The sequence below is a fragment of the Balaenoptera physalus genome (assembly GCF_965194825.1).
Source record: "Balaenoptera physalus genome assembly, chromosome: 5".
Classification (NCBI taxonomy): Eukaryota; Metazoa; Chordata; class Mammalia; order Artiodactyla; family Balaenopteridae; genus Balaenoptera; species Balaenoptera physalus.
In genome coordinates, this window is record NC_138884.1 from 62,705,368 (window position 1) to 62,728,158 (window position 22,791).

The 22,791-nt window shown below is 37.1% G+C and overlaps 1 protein-coding gene and 1 pseudogene across 2 annotated transcripts; both read right to left on the bottom strand.

The window, feature by feature from the left end:
• Positions 1-1,223: 1,223 nt before the first annotated feature.
• On the bottom strand, positions 1,224-2,879 carry UTP3 (UTP3 small subunit processome component). The gene has a single exon (XM_082463846.1). It carries the CDS (start codon positions 2,697-2,699, stop codon positions 1,290-1,292), a length of 1,410 nt encoding a protein of 469 aa, XP_082319972.1. The 5' UTR covers positions 2,700-2,879; the 3' UTR covers positions 1,224-1,289.
• Positions 2,880-20,879: 18,000 nt separating this feature from the next.
• On the bottom strand, positions 20,880-22,213 carry LOC309661864 (large ribosomal subunit protein eL39 pseudogene; annotated as a pseudogene). Its single transcript has one exon. The product of its transcript is annotated as a large ribosomal subunit protein eL39 pseudogene (transcript).
• Between the last annotated feature and the right edge of the window lie 578 nt (positions 22,214-22,791).

Here is a 22,791-nt window from a genome sequence, read left to right on the forward strand (position 1 = left end):
ATGACCTTGAGAAAGTTACTTCTCTTTGCCAGTTTCTTCATCCTTAAAATATGGATAATAGAATTTACTACATAAGAGTTGTGATGAATAAGGATATAAATAAAGTGCTTAAAAAGTACCTTTGCACTCAATATAAACTTTTATTTCTAACTTTCCTTTTTTATTTATAAGAAAATTATCTGGCATGTGCGCTACTCTGGCAGCAGCTGTAAACCAGAAGTTAAAAGAATGAAGGCTCAAATTAAGCCGGCTTGGGTCCAAATCCCAAGCATATGTCCTTTAGAAAGTTAACCTCCGGGAATTTCAGCATCCTCATCTCTGACAGAAGAGAACAGTACCACCGCACAAACTTGTGGCAAATGTTTTAATAATAAATATTAACCACTGACCATCTCTGCATTTCTAGCAGCTAGCACAATGTTTAATGAATAAACAGTTACATAGGTAAGACGTCCTTTGTGCTTTCCTTCACTAGTCCTCTCATTTTCTCCCTGGCATTATCCTAAAAAATTTTTAAGTTCACCATCTCATCATCTTTTCCCTCCTGTAAAGACCAGAATAACTATAAAGAAAAACGTAATTTTGTTACCACCTGAAGTTACCACTTACCCAGTAGTAATCATACCAGATTTTCAGCAAGTGGAGTGTACAAAGAGCACCCACCAGTACAGAAGGGGAAATGGAATTTTTATCTTACCACATTAAGGACTATTAAAAAATATTCACAGTTAATGTAATTAAGGCATATCTCTTTCTGTTTTTAACCAAGTTCCTCTTCAGTCCTAAGCTTGTACCACAATAAAATGTACAAAATCCTTACGTTAATAGTAGACTCATTATTAACAAGTATGCTGCTCGAGAATTATACTTTAGGTAAATGAAATAATGTCAGAACTACTTTATAGCCTATCTTACAAATAAGATGATTGCCAAAGGTGCATTCTCTTCACTTTATGTGAAAAATTATAAAAGTACTATAAGTTTGACTGTTGCTCCACAACTAGCTGTGGAATTTCCCTAGGCTACTATTGGACAGAATGTTGGAGAACTTTTTTCATCACCATCTCTCTTCCCACGCACCCTCATATTGTTCCCGCAGTTCTTAGTATGATCTGATTACAAATTAAAACACAAATAAATTAAGCAGTAACCCAGACAATTTTCCCTATTGACAGACTTTTTAAAATTTACGGTTAGATATTAAATATTAATACAATCACGTCACCAGTTAAAAATAAAAATTTATTGATCCAAAATTATCACCAAAAAACTTAAGCTAAGCAAAAACTTTATTTAAGCTTAATGCTCTTTTTAACTCCTGCACGAATGCCAGATAGTTCACCACTATAACGTTGCTCTTCTCTACGAACTTCACGAACCTGGCCTCTTCTGCGAATTTTGGCTCTTCTGAACTTCTCCCGGTGTTTCACTCTGGGATTCCGATCAATCTTCTTTCTCCTAGGTGTAAGTCCCCTATTTTTGGCAATCTGATAAGTAATGGCTCTCTTTGTATTTTGAACTTCAGGAGCCTGTTCTTCAGTACTATCTTCTTTCTTTCTCTTCAATTTTTGTCTGTCTTCTATTTCTTTATAGTATTTCAGTGCAGCTTCATCAAAATCAGAATCATCAGAAAGGTCTGTAACAGCGGAGGCAGCAACAGCAGAAACAGATTTTGGCTTGGCCTTTGTGGATTTTGCTTTTAGATTCAGTTCTTCCTTTCCAGCACCATCTTTAAGTGTGAGCAGATGACGAATCTCAGAGGACAGCTTCTGATCCACAACTGACAGCTTGTTGATCAAATTTCGGTAGGTAACAAGCCTTTCTATGACAGGATGTCCATGTGCAGGGACTCTCCTAGCTTTCAGGATCAGATAAAAACTGATGTTGGAGCAGTAGTTCAAATAGAGGTTGTATTTGGTCCTCAGGTATTGGCTTCCTTTTCCAGGTGGAATGATCTTTTGCTCCACCAACTGTAGCAATGGCTCCAGCTCATCCTTCACCTCTGTCAACTTAACTTTCAGGTCATCTATCAGCTCCAAGAGCTCTGGTGATTCCTTTCGCAGCATCTTCAGCTTCTCTTTCACTGAAACTTTCGCCAAATCCTTCACGACCCGTGTCTCAACCTCATTTACCTGAGGTACTGGTTTTGCAAAGGCCTCCACCCAGGTAACTCCAAAATCGTCCTCTTGCAGAGCTTGGGCTAAACGCCGCTGAATGAGCTGTGCCTCCTCCTCCTCCTCTCTTTCCTCTTCCTCTACTTCTTGTTGACTCTGCCGGCCTCGGGACTTGGAACCATAGTCCGTGTCGTAGTAAAGTTTTTTCCTCTGACCCCACGACAAACTGGGATCCACCGAGGCCTCAGCCTCACTCTGCATGGAGCTCCCACCATCATCATCGTCCTCCTCCTCATTCCCCGCACTCTCTTCATCGTCCTCATCGGCGATATCTAGGGCAAGCACCTCCTCCTCATCGCCATCCTCCTCCTCGTCCCCACTCTCCACTTCGCTCCATCCCTTAGCCAAGGCGGCCCGAGATCGGGCCTCATGGAAATCATCTACCTTATCTTGGTAGTAGCTGGAGTCCCCTGGTGAGGGTGGAGATTCCAAATTGTCATCATTTTCGTCCGCTGGGTCGCGACCTGCCTTAGCTCGCACAGCTGCCCACTTGGCCGCTCCGCGCCGCCGAGATCTCCCCACCATAGCTCGCGGTCTCAGCTTCTACAGCGACGTCAGGCTTTCGGTCACCTCTGACTTCCGCGCACGAGCCACGCGCTCCAGCAACAAGCCTCTATAACAGCCACGCGCTCTCTTACCACGCGCGTCTGCTGGCACTCCCGTAGGATGCAGGAGTTTCCACCTCCTTCCGGCCCCCAGGATGCTCTCTGTGTGGCGTTTGAACCACGACTTCCGGTTGGTCCTTCAGGCCTTTCCGTGTAGGAACAATAGGCATAGGCAGTTCAGTTCCATAGAGCCCTTTAGCCCAGTTCTTACTCTCGCGAGCCTGGGCGTGGCTAGGGGGACGGCCTGGTGAACCGCGAGGTGAAGTCGCGGTGACCAGTGGAGGGCGCTTTACCTCCACGCCTAGGAGAGGTCTCGGGGCGTTGCAGTGAGTTGTCCTGCGCCTGTACCGGTTGTTCCCGGCTTGGAGCTGAGTCCAAGTGTAGAAGAATTCCTTGTTTACTGGAATTGTTTTATTTTCTCTGCCTATCCGTCTGGAAGTTAATCAGGTTGTTTTTGTCTCCGCAACGTCCAAATACGACATTTCTGGGCCCCGTAGCCTGAGGCGGCAGCGGCGCCACTGCGCTCGGGAATCCTGGCGCGGGCGTCCGGGAGAGCGCAGGCCGGGCCTCCGGGCGGGTGGTAGCCCGCCTCCAGCTCCCTTTCCGCAGGGCTCGGTGACTTCATGGGATTTGTGTCCCTGAGGAGTTTCTGAGGGGTCACGGTGGGAAGGCAGAGCCGCGCTCTAGAGTTTGCCTCTTTCCGAGGAGCTCAAGTAGGCTGCAGAAGGCACCGCGATTTCTCTGCCTTTTAGTGGAAGAGGTTCATTCTTCAAGATATTTTGGAAATGGCACATTTTAACTCTCAAGGGCGGACGCTTCATGAATTCTTCAACACTTAATAAGCACAGGGCAGCGTGCTAGGCTTTGGGAGAACAATGGTGGGCGAAAGCAGACGCTGTTCCTGCAGTGGTGGAACTTGTGGTCTAGCTGGGGGCACGCGTTAATCAAGTCATCACGCAAAACGTGCCAGCTTATAATTGGGGTGAGTACAGGGAACACTTGTCCTGTGTTACCCAGCCTTCAGCTGCTGAAAATACTCAACCTGCCTTTTACATCGCTTTTTGTACACGCCATCCATTGCCCTTTACTAAACACTAAAGTGTTTAGTACTCCCGCCCAAATATGGGAAATTTCTGCTGTATTGAAGAGACAGTCTAAGCATCACCTCTTTGATCTCGTCTTTAACTCCCTTAGCCTTTTCCTCAGTTTTTCCGTATCACCTAGTAGACCTCAACGAACTATGATATTGCAAGCACGCAATACAGTGTCTGGCACAGAGTAAGTGTTCAATGAAGATTTGTTTAATGAATAAGTATTGAAATTGCAGTATTTGATTATCTATTTCAGGTGCTCCATAAACGGAGTGAATGAATAATGCATAAGTCTGTGAACATCCTTAAGGGAGATAACCTGAGCTGGAATGGATTTTAGGAATCATGAATTCCAATTCCAGTATCTTCATTGTATGCATGTGGAAACAAAGACTTGGGAAGGTTACATTAGCAAATCGAGCACAGAAACCTGGGATAGGGCTCCCACACCAGGCCCTCACATTCAGCTGTTATCAGTTCTTTGCTAATTCAATGTGAATGAGTTTCAGACCTTTTCCAGAGCATAGGCTAAGCTGGGTGGATGAAAGAAACCAAGAGCCCAGATGAAAGTGTTTGAAGAAGAGGGTGGTAATAAGGGAAAAATCAGTCAAATTTGTCTTTAGAAGTATTTCTAGGACTACAAGTGTGAAAGGACTGCCCTGCAATCTTAGAGTAATTCAGGGTTTAAGTTTTCAGACATTACAAATGATAGGTTCATATTCATTATATATGTTAGGTATTATGACACCTTCAAATGTGGGTAGTTGAAAGCTGAGCTTTTGATAAGTTGCTAAAATTAATGGCGACATACAAGTTCTTTACAGAAAGTGCAGTGTCATTAGGTTATGAAAAATAGTACAATTTTTTAGAAAAATGGTATTTTGAACTAAATATTTTTAAAGTGTTAAAAGTTATCTTAAGCATTTAAAAACCTTTACAAGATTTTAGGAAATACAATTTAAAGAATAAAAAAGGTGTGGGTAAAAGTCTTATGTTCTGATGGTAAGCCCAGAATTCATTTTTGAATGTAAATTTTAATAGGTTTTGTCATTCAGATATTAACTGATTATTAATTGTAGCAGAATGCTACATGCTGTAGTAGATCCAAAGGTGAATTAGCCACAGTCTCTTCTAATCAGGTAGAAAAGAAGACATGCATACAGATTATACTAAAATACAAGGCAGTGTGTGAGGTAAACCCAGCGCTGTGAGAGATCAGAGGGGTGAGAGATCGTCTCTGGATTTTGTTCTGGAAATATTGCTTAAAGAATGTTGCATCTAAGCTGAGACTGTGATTAGATCCATGCTTTAAATGTATTAAATTTACATTATATGTAAGCATTAAGTTTTACTTAGGCACGTAAATCTGAATTTTTCTGTTCATTTTTATTGCTAATTATTTGAGAATTTGTAGTCATACTTAACAAAATGCGTATACTGTTATAGAGAAGGTAGAAAAATATTTTGGATATTTTTAATGGAATGATCACATTGCTCTAATATTATTTGGTTTATACTATACATTACATTTCCTAACTATTTAAAAGTTGCAATAACCAGTGCATATTCAGAGAGTGTTGTATTCTAACATTCTCAGATCTTTCTGATGAACAGTTCAGAAGTTAGTTCTTCCATTGCAGCAGCTCCCATAGTCTAATCTTCCATAGCCTAATCTTGGAATTATTTGCTATTTGTTGAGGAAATTGTTTCCTTAAAAATTTGTACTGCTGTGACTTCCCTGGTGGTCCAGTGGTTGGGACTCATCACTTCCACTGCAGGGGGCGCGGGTTTGATCCCTGTTTGGGGAACTAAGATCCCGCATGCCGCGTGGCCAAAAAAAATTTTTTATTGCTGGAAAGACAGATTAATGCTTTATTATATCATAAGCCTATGCCAATTAAAAAGAAAAACAGAGTCCCCAGAGAAAATGCACAAATATTAAATAACATTTAACCATTATTTTTGTGGCAACTATAATGTATTATCAACTTGAATCTGTATTACATTATTGTGATGCCTGCTCAGGAGTTAACACACTACACATAATGAGAGCCAACAGGGTGTTTTCTTTTTCTTTTTTTTATTTAAGAATACCCTTTTTGCCTTATTCTAAGCCTCTTATAGCCTCTTAAGCCTCTTATAGGATTTTCTTACTGTAGAGGTAGGGGTTTATGACTGACACACTAGGTGATATTAGGATACTTTCTTCAGGGCATGAGTTCAGGTTGTTTAAGATATTCTACAACCAGATTAGCTTAAACTGATCTCAATTTCTTCTGGACTTGCAGCAATAATAATAGCTAACATTGAGAGTAGTTATTATGTTCCAGTACTGTTATAAGCTCTTGACATTTAACCCTATGAGGAAGTACTATGATAATCTCTAATTTATGAAACTGAGGCACATGGAGTTTAAACGAGGTCTTAAGACTAGTAAATGGTAGAACTAGATTTGAACCCAGACAGTCTGGCTTTGGAATTCACACTATACTATAGCTAACTACTGTACTATATTGGCTTTCAAATATTCCCTTAATAGGTCTTTTCATTTCCAGTCTCTGCTGTACATTTGATTCAGCATCATCAGGTAAATCTTCCTAGAATACCATTTCCCTCATCCCACACCCTTGCTCAAAATGCTTCAGTGACTCTCCATTACTGTCAAGATAAAGTTCACAACATACATGGCCCTCCCACAGTTTTGCCTCAAAGCAACCTTTCTCGCCATACCTTTCATTACCTCCCTACTAAAATCTTCCATTATAACTTAAATGCTCTACCACTCTTTATTCTCCAAACGTTGCTTTGTGATTTCCTCCTCTGTTTCTTTGCTCATCTTTTCAGGGTTCTCATAATTCCTTATGTAAAAATGTTGCAAATCACTACAGACATCTTTTTGGCTAACAAATTCTCACACAGGTCCATAATGGGACCCGTATGAGGGTGTTTGAAAAGCTATTATTGATAGCGGGGTGTTGGAGACAACCTGGATGTCCATCCCTGGAAGAGCAGATCAATAAGTGTCATGCGTGAACAGCATGGAATTTAGGAGCATAAAGTGACCATACAGCTTAGTTTGCTTAGTACAGTCTTGTTGAACTTGTTATTCTAGTGTAATTATTAATAGCAACCCTTTTACCTTTATGATTTAGATGATAAAGTATATGGTCATCTTAACTACGCAATAATTGGAAACTGGATTATATATCCACATATCAACATGAATGGATCTTAAAAGCAATGTGCTTAGGAACAAAAGTAAAAAAAATGAGATATGTAATACAATACGTGCAACAATACAACAGCACACATTTTGTAAGAACGTATACAAACAAAATAATGTGCATTAAATACAAAAGAACAATTGCATATGGAGGAGCAAAGAATGGGATGAGGCTTGGAGATGAGAAGAAATAGGAGAGGTATCAATACTTTCCATGGACCAATAATGATAATGTTCCAGGAACTGAGGAGAATGATTAACTGTTTGCATCTGAGGTTCAATTAAAAATAAGGAAAACAAAACAAAAAACAAAACAAATAAGCAGACAAAAAATGACCATATACGTCTCTAACTTAAAGTCCTTTAAAAGCTTCCCAACATCTATAGGCTCAAGTTTATATTCCTTATGACCTGACTCCTGCATACAGCTTAAGCTTACCTCCTACCACACTCTCACTGCTACTATGTACGGCATAGCCTTGTATGTGTACACAACATATGTACAATAGATGTAAATATTAGGCTAAGAGCTAAAGCCTTTATTGTATAGCAACTGAGGGCTGACTAGAAAAAAAAATTTACGTGGGTTGTGTTTCAAAAAGCTTCACCATCAAAGCTACAATTATCATTGTATCAATAATTAATATAAAAATAATTGTATCTACCAGCTTCCTCCTTAACCTGGTACAGGCTATGCTTTTTCTTGCTGTCTTTCCTTTACACGTGTTGTTGTCTTCTATGCTTTGTAGAGAATTCTTACTCATCATTTAAGACTATTTTTTTTTTTTTTGGCCACGCGGGAGCTTAATTTCCTGAACAGGGATCCATCCCGTGTCCCCTGAATTGGAACTGCGGAGTCTTAACCATTGGACCACCAGGGAATTCCAAGACTAATTTTAAATGTCACCTTAAAAGCCTTTCCTTGTCTACTCAGACAGGATGAAGAACTTCCTCTTTTGCATTTCCATGCTTCAGATCTCTATTTATACTTACTGCTTTCCCTCCATTAAGTGTATATGCCCCATTAAGGCTGAATCCAAGCTGTTATTTTTTAAATCCCTAGAATCTAGGTCAGTATTTGAGAAAATACGTTTCTAAACGCAGTGTCAGCATACAAAATAGTAGCCTTTAACGATGAATTGCAATGTCTTTTGTACTGCTCTGGTCATCAGCACAGGTTTGTTTTTTGTTTTTTTTTAAAGTAACATTTAAAAACTGAAATATTTGATAATATGGCTTTGGTGAACTTAAGCTAATAATTAAATGCGTATTTGCCTTTCATCCCAGTGTCACAGACTAGGTTATGATGACTGAATTTGTCAAAGAAGTAGTTTTTTTTTTTTTTTTAATGCTCAGAAGAAGTAATAATAGTTAAAATAATTTGATATGAGAGTAATAATGGGAAGATGTATTCTTGGTGTTAAAAGTGATCAACCTATTTAGATAATTTAATATACCTCACAGAAACTCCTTGAACTACTTTTAGGTACAAAAAAAGGAGGATTATTTTTAGGTGTAAGAAAGAAAATAGAAAAGATGAAGCATAGTTGCCATCTGCTTTCATTTCTGTCAGAAACCACTTACTCTGAAACCAGTAAGTTATAGATTCTTTTTGAAACTAAGGTCTGTATCTATTTAAAGACACAAAAATCCTAAACGTGATTTAGAAGTAAAATATACAACTTATACTGAAATATGAGATAAGCATATGAACCCTTGTAAGCTTTTAATTAAAAATGACTAGGTTTGGTAGTTTTAATTACAAAATGAAGAATTTAATGAAATTGTGACACTACTTTCTCTTCCAAACTCTAATCCAACTAAATACTGCACAATTATTTTCTAAACATTATTTTAACCCCTTTTTGTTTTTACTTGTCATGAGGAACCTTGTAGACACAATTATACGTATAACTGTTGATTCAATGATAATTATACTTTGATGGTGAAGGTCTTTTGAAACACAGTTGATGTAATTTTTTTCTCTTTAGTCAGCTCTCATTCTCTACAGTATAAAGCCCTTAGTTCTTATCCTAATATTCATGGCCTGCCTTTATCTGGCCCCAACTTTTTTTTCTAGCTGCTGTCCTACTACTTTTCATTGAGGAACTCTACATTGTAGTTAAACTAAAATGCACATTGTTCTTTTTCTCTCTTTAAGATTTCCTTCCCTTGGCCTTTGCTTATGCTGCCCCACATCTCAATTCTTAGATGGCCTTCAAGGCCCAGCTAAAATCATATCTTCTCAAGGCTGTATTCTCTGATATGCTTCCTTCCTTTGGCATCTAATAGCCCTTTAACTCTTCCTATGTTAGGATTTTTTTTTTAAATGGGAGTATAGTTGATTTACATTATTGTGTTAGTTTCATGTATACAGCAAAGTGATTCAGTTATTTTTTTCAGATTATATTCCATTATATGTTAGTACAAGGTACTGAATATAATTCCCTGTACCATGCAGTCAATCCTTATTGCTTATCTATTTTACTTATAGTCATTTGTATCTGTTAATCCCATACTACTAATTTGTCCCTCTCTCCCTCTCCCCTTTGATAACCATAAGCTTGCTTTCTATGTCTGTGAGTCTGTTTCTGTTTTGTATATAGATTCATTTGTATTATTTTTTAGATTCTACATACAAGTGATGTCATATAGTATTTGTATGTCTCTGTCTGACTCACTTTCTCTAGGTCCATCCATGTTGCTGCAAATGGCACTATTTCATTCTTTTTTTATAGCTGAGTAATATTCCATTGTGGGTATATATATATATATATATATATACATACACACATACACACACACACACACACACACACACACACACACACACACACACACACACCACGCATCTTCTTAAGCCAGTTGCCTGCTGATGGGCACTTGGGTTGTTTCCGTGTCTTGGCTATTGTAAGTAGTGCTGGTATGAACATTGGGGTGCATGTATCTTTTCAAATTAGAGTGTTCATCTTTTCTGGATATATACCCAGGAGTAGGATTGCTGGATCATATGGTAGCTCTATTTTTAGTTTTTTTAGGAACCTCCATACTGTTTTCCATGGTGGCTACACCAATTTACATTCCTACCTACAGTGTTCCCTTTTCTCCACACCCTCTCCGGCATTTATTATTTGTAAACTTTTTGATGGTAGCCATTCTGACTGGTGTGAGGTGACACCTAATTGTGGTTTTGATTTTTATTTTCTAATAATTAGCGATGTTGAGAATCCTTTCATATGCCTGTTGGCCATCTGTATGTATTCTTTGGAAAAATGTGTATGTAGGTCCTATTTTGGGATTTTAAAACATTTTCTCCATTGTGTTGAGACTATTTATATACTTGTTTTATATTTTCTGCCAGATATATCACCATTCATCTCTGTAACCTTTATAATATCTGATACAGTTACATAGTAAGTACCGATAAATAGCTAATCAAATAATGAGAGTTAAATTGAGTTCTCTTAAATTTCAATAAGGTATTAGAAGTTAGTAAAAATAACTTAAGAATTTAATGAGTCTGAAAATGTGACATTGATCTATATCTATTTTTGATATTAAGAGATAACTTAGACTTTATGCTAGGAGCAAAGGGGAACCATTGGAGGGTTTTAAACAGGACAAGATTAGAGGATTGATGGGAAGAGGTAAGATTATAGAGAGGAAGTTAGTGTGAGGCTGTTACAGTCATCTAGGTGAAGAATTTTAGTGTCTAAACTAGGGCACTGGGAATAAAAATATAAAAAAGTACACAGATTAACAGCTATTTAAGAGATGGTATTATAGGACTCAGTGTCTGATTAAGGATGAGGAGGTGAGGAGTTAAAGTGACTCACAGGTTTTCTTGGACAACTGAGTGGATGATGGTACCCTCCACTAAGAAAACTCAGGAGGAAAGAGGTTAGCAGGGGTCAGGAAACGGGAAAATAAGTTTTGTACATGGTGCATTTGAGGTGTCTGTGAAGGGGTTTAAGTGTCTAATCTCTTCTAGACAGTAGGGTATATGGTTCTGAAGCTTGGGGGGAGAATATGAACTAGAGCAAGAGATTTGGGTGTCTTCCACGTTTAGTTGGAGCATGAGACTATATTTGCTATTTAACTAGAAAACAAAATATGGTTTGGAGTTGTTTTTACGTAAGTAGCTAGCGTGCATGAATTAGTCGAACAGAAGGGATATACTACCTGCCTGCCACTACAATTATAAGACTATCATCAAGTGTGAAATTTAAAAGATTTGGATTAATAAATGAGCTATATGCAATTAAGTATGTAATTTTAAACCTATTCAAGTTTAAGACCTCTAAACTTACCCTGTAAAACTAAGCCATGAAAAATTACTAAAAACAACAATTACAAAATATACATCTGAATAAAGCTTTCATGTGTGCTCAACTCACATTTTTATCATGTTCAAAAGTTTTAGTCCCTGTCTGGGCTTTCTCCACTTGCTGTTGTCAATAACATTGAATATTTGGGAAGATACTAATTACGTATCAGGCACTCTGGTAGGTGTCTTAAGTATATTATCTTATTTAATTCTCACAATATATCTATGATAAGGGTGCCATTATTATCCTCTTCACAGATGAGGCTCAGAGATGTGAAGTAATTTGCCTGAGGTTATATAACTGGTTGTTAAACCCAAGTCTGTCTCAATCTGAAGTTATTTTTTTTAAACTATTTTATTATACTGTCTCTTAGTCTACATTTTATCACAATGAAAAACTTATGCCCAGAGACATATGCATTTCTGTTTCAATACGTATTGAAAAAACTTGAACCCTCAGATTTATAGACTAAGATTACTCAGAGATATGGTATCAATTTCAACCAATATAATGGCAGAAAAATAGGGTAATCAGGAGGCATCAGCCATATTGCATCTCTCCAGTTTTATTTTAGGGCCTGGGAAAGTATGAATTGAGTAGATTTGTTCAGAGTACAGGCAAATATAGTCATAAAGTATAATTAGAGGATATCATTCAGAGACTGATCTATTGTTCCTTCATTGATTATTTTTGGGCAGGTTTATTCTGTTTTTTTTTTTTTTTTCTTCTATGATTTTGGTAAAGTTGTTTACTCACTGTAAATTACTTTATTTCAACTTATTTTTGTTTACACTGATTGCTGTATCAGAGCATTACTTCACATTGTGATTACTAACTATACAATTAATGTTCTATTATGCAATATTTAAAGTAACAGTGAACACATTACTTGTTTCCTTTCATATAAGTATAAATCACTGATAATATTGTGATGTTATATTTGAAAATTTGTTTCTTGTTGCTAAAGAGCTGAATTGAATGAAGATATTTAATAATCAAGTATAATATAGTTATCTATATAAAATCATTACTCTACAATCACATCATATAATAATGCTAAGTTTACATCCATGTACTATTTTAATTTTGCACAGCACACAGCACTGTACTAGGTGCTTAAGGGTAAGTGTGTTGAAACATATGAAATATATGGTCTCTGGACTCACACTGCCGTACTGAACTTTCATTTCCTTCAATAGTCATGTTTTCTCTCAACTCCAAATTGTCAATGTTTTACTTATTCCTAGATCATAGTCCTCCCATTTTTGCCCGACTTCTACTCATCTTTCAATCTCAGCTAGACATTACTTCCTCTGGGAACCTTTCCTTGACCCTGCCTACCTCTCTCCCAACATCTGTGCTCCTATCGCACTTTGTACTTGTCATCATGTAAACCCATTTGATCAAGGGTCTTACCTATTTTGTTCACTTGTATCCCTGCCACATAAAGTTGATGCCAATAGATACTTGTTGAGAGAAAGAAAAAATGAATGAATGATCATTTGAATTAAGGGCCAGGTAAGCAGCATTGGTCTTGCAGACCACATATACACATTTGCTATAATGGCAACATTATTTCAGTATCATAAAGAGAAAATAAATTTAAAATTTATTTAAAAATTTTTTAAATAAAAATATGTGGTTGCCTCCAATTATATGAGGAAATTATGAGCCAAAAAGATAGCTATATTAATTTCCTATTGGTGCTGTAATAAACATTGGTGCTATAAAAAAGTTAGCCGGGAATAATCAATTATTGCACATATTTGAGGCCAAAGCAACTTATTTGAAACTCGGAGAGAAATTCAAAAGAATTATATAATAGTCTTGAAAGAATGCATCAGATATTTAAAAAAATTTCTTTGACTGGATATTCCTCACCATGGATTTATGCTTTCTCCTTGTTATTGGGGAAAACAGACTTAGTATGGCACTTACATATGATGTAAAAACTGAGTAAAAGAGGAACAAGAAAAATTTTATTTTCTTAACCATTTTCCTGACTGAGTCTTTATAACTCCCTTTTGGTACTTCCTTATATCCTTTTAATGGGGTGCCAATTGCTACTGCTCTTTATGAACCCCTCTCTGCATCTAGAAAGTGTTTATTTATTTTTACTTTTTTTTAAACATCTTTATTGGAGTATAATTGCTTTACAGTGTGTGTTAGTTTCTGCTGTATAACAAAGTGAATCAGCTATACGTATACATATATCCCCATATCCCCTCCCTCTTGTGTCTCCCTCCCACCCTCCCTATCCCACCCCTCTAGGTGGTCACAAAGCACAGAGCTGATCTCCCTGCGCTATGTGGCTGCTTCCCACTAGCTATCTATTTTACATTTGGTAGTGTATATATGTCCATGCCACTCTCTCACTTCTTCCCTGCTTACCCTTCCCCCTCTCCTATTCCCAAGTCCATTCTCTACGTCTGCGTCTTTATTCCTGTCCTGCCCCTAGGTTCATCAGAACTATTTTATTTTTAGATTCCATGTATATGTGTCAGCATATGGTATTTGTTTTTCTCTTTCTGACTTACTTCACTCTGTATGACAGACTCTAGGTCCATCCACCTCATGACAAATAACTCACTTTCGTTTCTTTCTTTTTATGGCTGAGTAATATTCCATTGTGTATATATGTGCCACATCTTCTTTATCCATTCATCTGTCAGTGGACACTTAGGTTGCTTGCATGCCCTGGCTATTGTAAATAGTGCTGCAATGAACATTGTGGTACATGACACTTTTTTTTAAAAATATTTTTTTGAATTTTATTTTATTTATTTTTTTATACAGCAGGTTCTTATTAGTTATCCATTTTATACATATTAATGTATATATGTCAATCCCAATCTCCCAATTCATCACACAATCCCCCCCTGGCCCCCCTCCTGCCACTTTCCCCCCTTGGTGTCTATATGTTCTCTTCATCTGTGTCTCAATTTCTGCCCTGCAAACCGGTTCATCTGTACCATTTTTCTAGGTTCCACATATATGCGTTAATATACGATATTTGTTTTTCTCTTTCTGACTGACTTCACTCTGTATGACAGTCTCTAGATCCATCCACATCTCTACAAATGACCCAATTTCGTTCCTTTTTATGGCTGAGTAATATTCCATTGTATATATGTACCACAACTTCTTTATCCGTTTGTCTGTCAATGGACATTTAGGTTGCTTCCACGTCCTGGCTATTGTAAATAGTGCTGCAGTGAACATTGGGGTGCATGTGTCTTTTTGAATTATTGTTTTCTCTGGGTATATGCCCAGTAGTGGGATTGCTGGGTCATATGGTAATTCTATTTTTAGTTTTTTAAGGAACCTCCATACTGTTCTCCATAGTGGTTGTGTCAATTTACATTCCCACCAACAGTGCAAGAGGGTTCCCTTTTCTCCACACCCTCTCCAGCATTTGTTGTTTGTAGATTTTCTGATGATGCCCATTCTAACTGGTGTGAGGTGATACCTCATTGTAGTTTTGATTTCCATTTCTCTAATAATTAGTGATGTTGAGCAGCTTTCCATGTGCTTCTTGACCATCTGTATGTCTTCTTTGGTACATGACTCTTTGAATTATGGTTTTCTCAGAGTATATGCCAGGAGTGGGATTGCTGGGTCATATGGCAGTTCTATTTTTTAGTTTTTAAAGGAACCTCCATACTGTTCTCCATAGTGGCTGTATCAATTTACATTCCCACCAGCAGTGCAAGAGGGTTCCCTTTTCTCCCCACCCTCTCCAGCATTTGTTGTTTGTAGATTTTTTGATGATGGCCATTCTGACCGGTGTGAGGTGATACCTCATTGTAGTTTTGATTTCCATTTCTCTAGTGATTAGTGATGTTGAGCATCCTTTCATGTGTTTGTTGGCAATCTGTGTATCTTCTTTGGAGAAATGTCTATTTAGGTCTTCTGCCCATTTTTGGATTGGGTTGTTTGTTTTTTTGATATTGAGCTGCATGAGCTGCTTGTATATTTTGGAGATTAATCCTATGTCAGTTGCTTTGTTTGCAAATATTTTCTCCCATTCTGAGGGTTGTCTTTTCATCTCCTTTATGGTTTCCTTTGCTGTGCAAAAGCTTTTAAGTTTCATCAGGTCCCATTTGTTTATTTTTGTTTTTATTAGAAAGTGTTAATTTATTTTTTATTTTATTTTATTTTATTTTTAAAATATTTATTTATTTATTTATTTGGTTGCACTGGGTCTTAGTTGCGGCTTGCTGGCTCCTTACTTACGGCACGTGGGCTCCTTAGTTGTGGCATGCGAACTCCTAGTTGCAGCATGCATATGGGATCTAGTTCCCTGACTAGGGATTGAACCCGGATTCCCTGCATTGGGAGCACAGAGTCTTAACCACTGCGCCACCAGGGAAGTCCCTAGAAAGTGTTAATTTAGTCTGAGATAAATTGTACACATATGAAGAAGAGTGATAAAAATTGAAAGTAATATGCCAACTTGTGTAAAATGATATAAAGAGATATAAGATGAATTTATTAGCAATGAAGAAACAGAGTAATGGAGTGAACAGAATGGGATGACATGAAGCAGGGAAGACTTACTAAAATTAGTTTAAAAAATTTTAGGAGTTTTGATAAAGATTGGCAGGAAGAAAAACGAAATTTATGGTGAGGAAATAACAGAGTAAAAAAGATTCTGAAACAGGAGTTAGCAAATCATATATAGGAAAAGGAAAGCAGACATATTTGACTAGAGCAGAGGCCTCCCTTGAAAATAAATTAGAATTTCCTTAAAGCAGCAAGGGACCAGACCACTGGAGTTAATGGATTGGAAGGAGTATATTGTTGTTTGAGGGGTTTCCTGGAAACTTTGTTTATTATTTTGTCTCAAAAATTATCATGAAATCTAAACCGTTGTTTTTCAAATGAATTTTTGGAGATAGGCTGTTTGTAAATTAGGACCAGCCCAGAAAGTAGTGTGGTGAGAGGGAAGAGCTCTGTATAATGGTCAAATGACTAATATGTAGTATCCCAAATAGCAATTCTGTGAAAAGCCACTGCAGGTGCAAGTTTATTTAAAAACAGACTACAACACAGGTGCAATTCTCCTTATAAACATTTAACCACAGTACACTACCCTGAAAGTCTACGTGGAAAGCCATTGGGAAAGAAAGATAATTCAGTTTTTTGTTTGTTTTAATTTTTAAAAGACTTGAGGATGAAGTTTCTTTCTCATAGTTTGAATTCTTTTTAAATTTAGTTTTTGCCTCCTGATATCTAAATATAAATTTTACATATGCCGTGATTGGAGGCAGATCAATACTTGAAGAAATTCTGTATGCAAGAACCAAAATGTTTAGGGTTAAAAAATGTCAGTTAGAAGAAATTTCTCCATACAGATGTGAAAAAAATACTATTGATGACTTTTGGTTTTGTGGGAAGTGAAAGAGACTAGAAGTTAGGAAGCTTAATGCTCTGCTGTTAGCTTTAGAATGACTAAGATTGATTCAAAAATTCAAAATAGATTCTAAACTTGTACAATTTAAATGGGAAAAGAAGTTACTCTTATCAATATAAAGGAGTGCATGGTGTCATTACTATGGTTTTCCCCTTCATCATTTTGCTGTAGCTCCAGGGTCCTTTTTTTTGTTTGTTTTTTGCTATTGTCCTGGGCAGGCCAAGCTCTTTCCTATCTTAGGCCTTGTACTTGCTGTTTCCTTTCTTCTTGGGATAGTGTTTGCCTGAGTCTGTGGAAGGCAGAATAATGTCCCCTCAAAAATGTTCATGCCCTAGTCCCTAGCACCTGGAATCTGTTACCCCATTACATAGCAAAAGAGACTTTCAAATGTGATTAAAGGTATGGGCCTTACAATGGGGAGATTATCCTCAATTATCTGGCTGGGCCCAATGGAATCACATGAGCCCCTAAAAGCAGAGAACTTTCCCTAGCTGGAAGCAGGAGAGCTATGGCAAAAGCCCAGGTTAGAAACATTTGAAGCATGAGAAGGACTTGAACCACTGTTGCTAACTTTGAAGATCAAGGGGGCCACTAGTCAGGGAGTGTTGTCGGCATCTAGAAGCTGAGAACAAACTTCAGCTGAGAGCAGGCAAGGGAATGGGGACCTCAGCTTTAAAAGTGCAAGGGACTGAATTCAACCAACAACTTGAATGAACTTGGCAGTAGATTCTCTACCAGAGCCTCAAGATAAGTTAAGACTCAGACTGGCTGACACCTAGGTTTCCACATTGTGAAATCAGAGGAGAGGAATTAGCTTACCCAGACTTCTGACTTACAGAACTGTGAGATAATTCATTTGTGTTGTTTTAAGCCACTCAATTTATGATAATTTGTTATAGCAGCATAGAAAGCTAGTTCAGGCTTCTTCACACTTGCTCCTGTTTCAGCTTAGATGTTACCTCTTCAGAGAGCCCTTTCCAGAGTATGTGTCTTCTAAAGTAGGCTACATCAACCCTACCCCAGGACCCCAGGACCCCCTGGGGATACCAAAATCTGTGGATGCTCAAGTCCCTTATAAAAAATGGGATTTATATAAAATTTATATAAAATGGGTCTGTGGATTGCGGATGTGGAACCTGTAGATGTGGAGGGCCGACTGTACTTTGTTTATCTGCTTCATTACATTTATTGCAAACTGTGATTGTTTTATTTATTTTTCTCATCTGTCTTCTCCACTAGAGTATAATCTCTGGGAAGGCAGGGACAGGTTAGTCATGGTCAGCTGTATCTTAGCACCAAGGATACAACATATTAAATACATATTAGGTTGGCAACATACGTTTTTTGAAAAGTAATTTTTGATATATAGGCATACCTTGTTTTATTACACTTTGCTTTATTGTGTTTTCTACAAATTAAAGGTTTGTGGTAACCTGCATTTGAGCAAGTCTATTGGTGCCAACAACGTTTGCTCATTTTATGTCTTTGTGTCACATTTTGATAATTCTTTGACTATTTCAAACTCTCCACCAGCAAAATTACAACTTGCTGAAGGCTCAAATGATGGTTAGTATTTTTTTTTTTAGCATAAAGTCCTTTTTAAAGAAAATTTTTTTTGGCTGCACCACATGGCATGTGGGATCTCAGTTCCCTGACCAGGGATCGAACCCATGCTCATCTTAACCGCTGGACCACCAGGAAGTCCCTAAAGTACTTTTAAATTAAGGTTCGTACTTTTTTTTTAAGACATAATGTTATTGCACACTAAATAGACTAAAGTATAGTATAAACATAACTTTTATATGCACTGGGAAACCAAAACATTCATATGACTCACTTTATTGCAATATTCACTTTATTGCAGTGGTCTGGGACCAAACCTGCAATATCTCCGACGTATGCCTATAATAGTAAATGAAATAACTCCAAATGGGGTAGTAGAGACTTTGTGACAAACCATAGTATATCGACATTATGGAATATTACATAACTACTTCAAAGGTTAACATGTGTTCTATATCAACTTAATTCTGCCCTTAAGTCTAAGCATTTGCTTAACCTGTAATAATATGCAAAATGTGAGGCCATCATTTAATTCTTAATCTACAAAATAGATCCAGGGTTAAGATTCTGAAAGGGAAGGGATAGGCATGCACTGTTTGGAGTGCTAATTGGTCTTTCTTTGATACTGACTCAATTATCTTTAATTTATTATGAATATATAAGTTGTAAAGGATAATATAACAAACACCCATATACTACTACTTGATTCAAGAAATAAAGCATTACAAATCCAATTGTAATTGCTTGTTTACTTCTTAGCATTATTAAACATATCTTTAAAATTTTTTTGATAATGATTCTCAATAAGTTACATTTGCTTTTGTGGAATTGGAAGGAGAGTGTTCTACAGGTGTTTTGGGAAGTCCAGAGCAACCCAGCCAGGAAGGATCTCCCCTTCCATGGGAGAAATAGATTACCAGTAGATCAAGGGCTTTAGCTTGCATTTGTCACAGAAAAACTCCCTCTTTAATCTTTGTGAGTAACTTTACGTACAATGGATTTGTGGAACTTTGAATGACTATAGGATGTTTTGGGGCTTCTAGGATGTTTAAAATTAAATTGGTAACAATTATATATTTATTATACTATTTATAAATACACAAAGAATTTTCCACTTTTTTTCTGGCTGCGTCTGGTTGCAGCACGCGGGATCTTTGTTGAGGCATGCGGGCTCTCTCGTTGAGGAGTGGGAGCTCAGTAGCTGTGAGGTGCGGGCTTAGTTGCCCCACGGCACGTGGGATCTTAGTTCCCTGACCAAGGATGGAACCCACATCCCCTGCGTTGGAAGGTGGATGCTTTACCACTGGACCACCAGGGAAGTCCCCAGAATTTTCCACTTTTGAATGCTTTATCTTGCTTCACTTCTCTTGGAGATCATTTTTGCAGTTAATGATTCTTGGATCTTTCCTCCAGTGCTAATATGATCTTCCCTCAGTTTATTTTCCTATGTTAATTCAATAATTACTTTTGTATTGTCTAGTGTCTCAAAGGTAGAGAAAGTAGATATATAGTATATAGAGAGAAGGTGTAAAGGCTTTGTTTCTGATGACTCTGTAACATATTTTAGAAGTTATTTTTTGGAGCTGATTTGGGCAATACTATTTATTACCAAAACCTGTTTTTCATATAAAGTTAAAGGGCAAATTGGAGCAATGAATTGTTACACTAAATGCAGAATTTAATCCATTAGAAGGAAAATCAAGAGTGTTCAGCTACTTCTTGGATTTAAAGCCAAGAAGGTTATTAAAAAATATCATCCTTTTAAGTGTTTAACTGGCAAAATGCCAGGATATCAAGGATCCTTTTATATTATGGAAGACTTTCAAGGAGAGAAATCACATGATATTAAAGATAGAGGCTAAGGAGAGATTGATTACTTATGATAAGTATTCATGCTCTCCTTATGGATGAAATGGAGAATTACAGTCTGTGTGATAGTATGGTATTAACTTGATAGTATGGGTTAACTTGAAATGAACTACTATACCCAAAATGTGCTTATTAATGAATTGTTGTCAGCTTGGAGGTGGGACTTTAGATGTTTGGATGTTTGCCATAGAAGTCTATCTTCAGCACTATGCCACTGTACATTTTTATTAGTGACTTAAATGAGGATTCTGATGGCAGGTATATTAAGTTTGTAGATGCTGTGGAGCTAAGAGAAATAACTAATGTGCTAGGTTTCAAAATCTGGACTCAAAAAGAATCTAATAGGTTGTAATGTTGGTCTGAGTTTAGTAAGAGAAACTTAGGGACCAATGCTAAATCTCATACCCAAATCCCAACTGTTCAAGTATTAAATGTGAGGAAGTTATTACTTTATAGAAACACTTATTTTTTTTTTCCAAAAAAAGGTTCACATATTTATTACTGAGCTACACCGTGAGCAGTGGTGAGGAAAGATCAAGAAAAGAGGAGAGAGCATCAAACACAGGCAGCTGTTCCAGACACTAACGATGTTCTGATGCGGTAAGATACAGTTGACCTTGATAGCATAAATGTGTACCTCTTCATATGTGAGGCTCCTTATAGACCCAGCTTGGTTCTTCTCCAATGTCTTCTCTTGGAGTTGTACCTGATTTTATTACTAGTTTTCATTCGAATCCACTGGGGAATGGGACAATTCTGCTTTTGTTTCTTGGCCAGGAATCTCTTGATCCTGAAAGTCTTGTGAGAAGACATGGCGAGGAGCAAATCCAACCGCACATAGGATGGCGGACAAGAGAAAAGACTAGAAACACTTATTTTTTGAAAGAAGATTTTAGTTGACTGACAAGTAATAGAAGCCAATAGAGTAACACAGTTGTCAAAAAAGAGATACTATAATCTTAAGTATCATTTATTGAAAAATGTTATATTCCTGCTGTGTTTTGTACTTGGTCAAATAACACTTGGACAGTTGTATACATATCTGGACATTACACTTTAAAAAGTGACATTGACACTATGGAACCTGTCCAAAAAAGAGATTAATAGTATTAGAGGACTTAAAATTAGACACAGTTTTCAACGCCTTGTGAAATGTTCTCCATTCATCCTTTATTCAATTAATATATTTTAGGCAGTCCTGTGCTTTTTTCTTGGAAACAGAAGTGAGCAACAAGACAATGCAATTCTCAAGGAGCTTTTATTCTAATGAGGAGGAGACAGATACCAAGTAAACTAAATAAGATATTTGAACAATGATAAATACTATGAGGAAAATAAAATAGAGTAATATTACAGTGACTGGTAGTTAGGATGATTAGCAATCAGAGAAATTCTCTCTGAGGCAATGACATTTGACTTGAGACTTGAATGATGATGAGGGGCCAACCATGCAAGGATATGGAAAGTGTTTCATGCAGAGGGACTGTAAAGTACAAAGGCCCTGCACAGAAGAAGTAGCTGGAGAATGATGAATGAAAGGGAGAGTTGTGGGAAATCAAGCAAGATAATGAGTTTGAATTTATTCTAAGTGTAATGAGAAGCCAGTAGAGGGTTTTAAGTCAGATATGATCTCATTTACCTTTTGAAAAGATCACTGCTGAGTGGACAATGAGTTATGGGGGTAAGACTGGATGTAGAGAAGAGTTTAGAGCAGAAAATAGTTTAATGAGTTATAAACATGAAACCATTTTTCCCTCCCAATCATTGCTTCCAATTACCATAATTAAATTTTTCTTTGCCTTACCTTGACAAGGTTTTAAGAAGATTCAATAATTTTGGTAATTTTCCATTATTAGATGTCTAGTTTATTTGCTGTGAACCTGTGAAACTGTTGTAAAAAGTAGTCTTTTAAAAAAAACTCTAGTTCAGTCTAAAAACTTATATCTCATACTTTATAGAAACACTTATTTTTTAAAAGAGAATTTTAGTTGACTGTATAACTGATAGAAGCCAAATAGAAGCCAATAGTGTAACATAGCTGCCAAAAAAGAGATTCTGTAATCTTAAGTAGTATTTATTGAAAAATGTTGTAGTGTTGCTTTTTGTTAATTTCAAGCCTCTGGCATCTAATTCAAACAAGATGGAATGATAGAGACCAGATTTACCCTCCCACCTGGAACAACTGACAAAATCTATGAAATAATGATTTTTAAGACATTGGACATTAGGCAACAGTGATCTCTGAGAAACAGAAAACAGATGAGGAGATCTCTGCAATTGCCCCAGCTTGCTTCCTTGAAAGAATTTCTAGGCCATGGCTTCACTGGTGAAATCTGCCAAACATTTAAAGAAAAAAATAATACTAATTCTACACTCTTCCAGAAAATTGGGGAGGAGGAAATACTTCTAAACTTACTCTATTGGGCCAGCATTATCCTGGTAAAACCAGGCAAAGACATTACAAGAAAAGAACATTTCAAACCAATATCCATTATGAACATATAAGGAGAAATTCTAAGCAA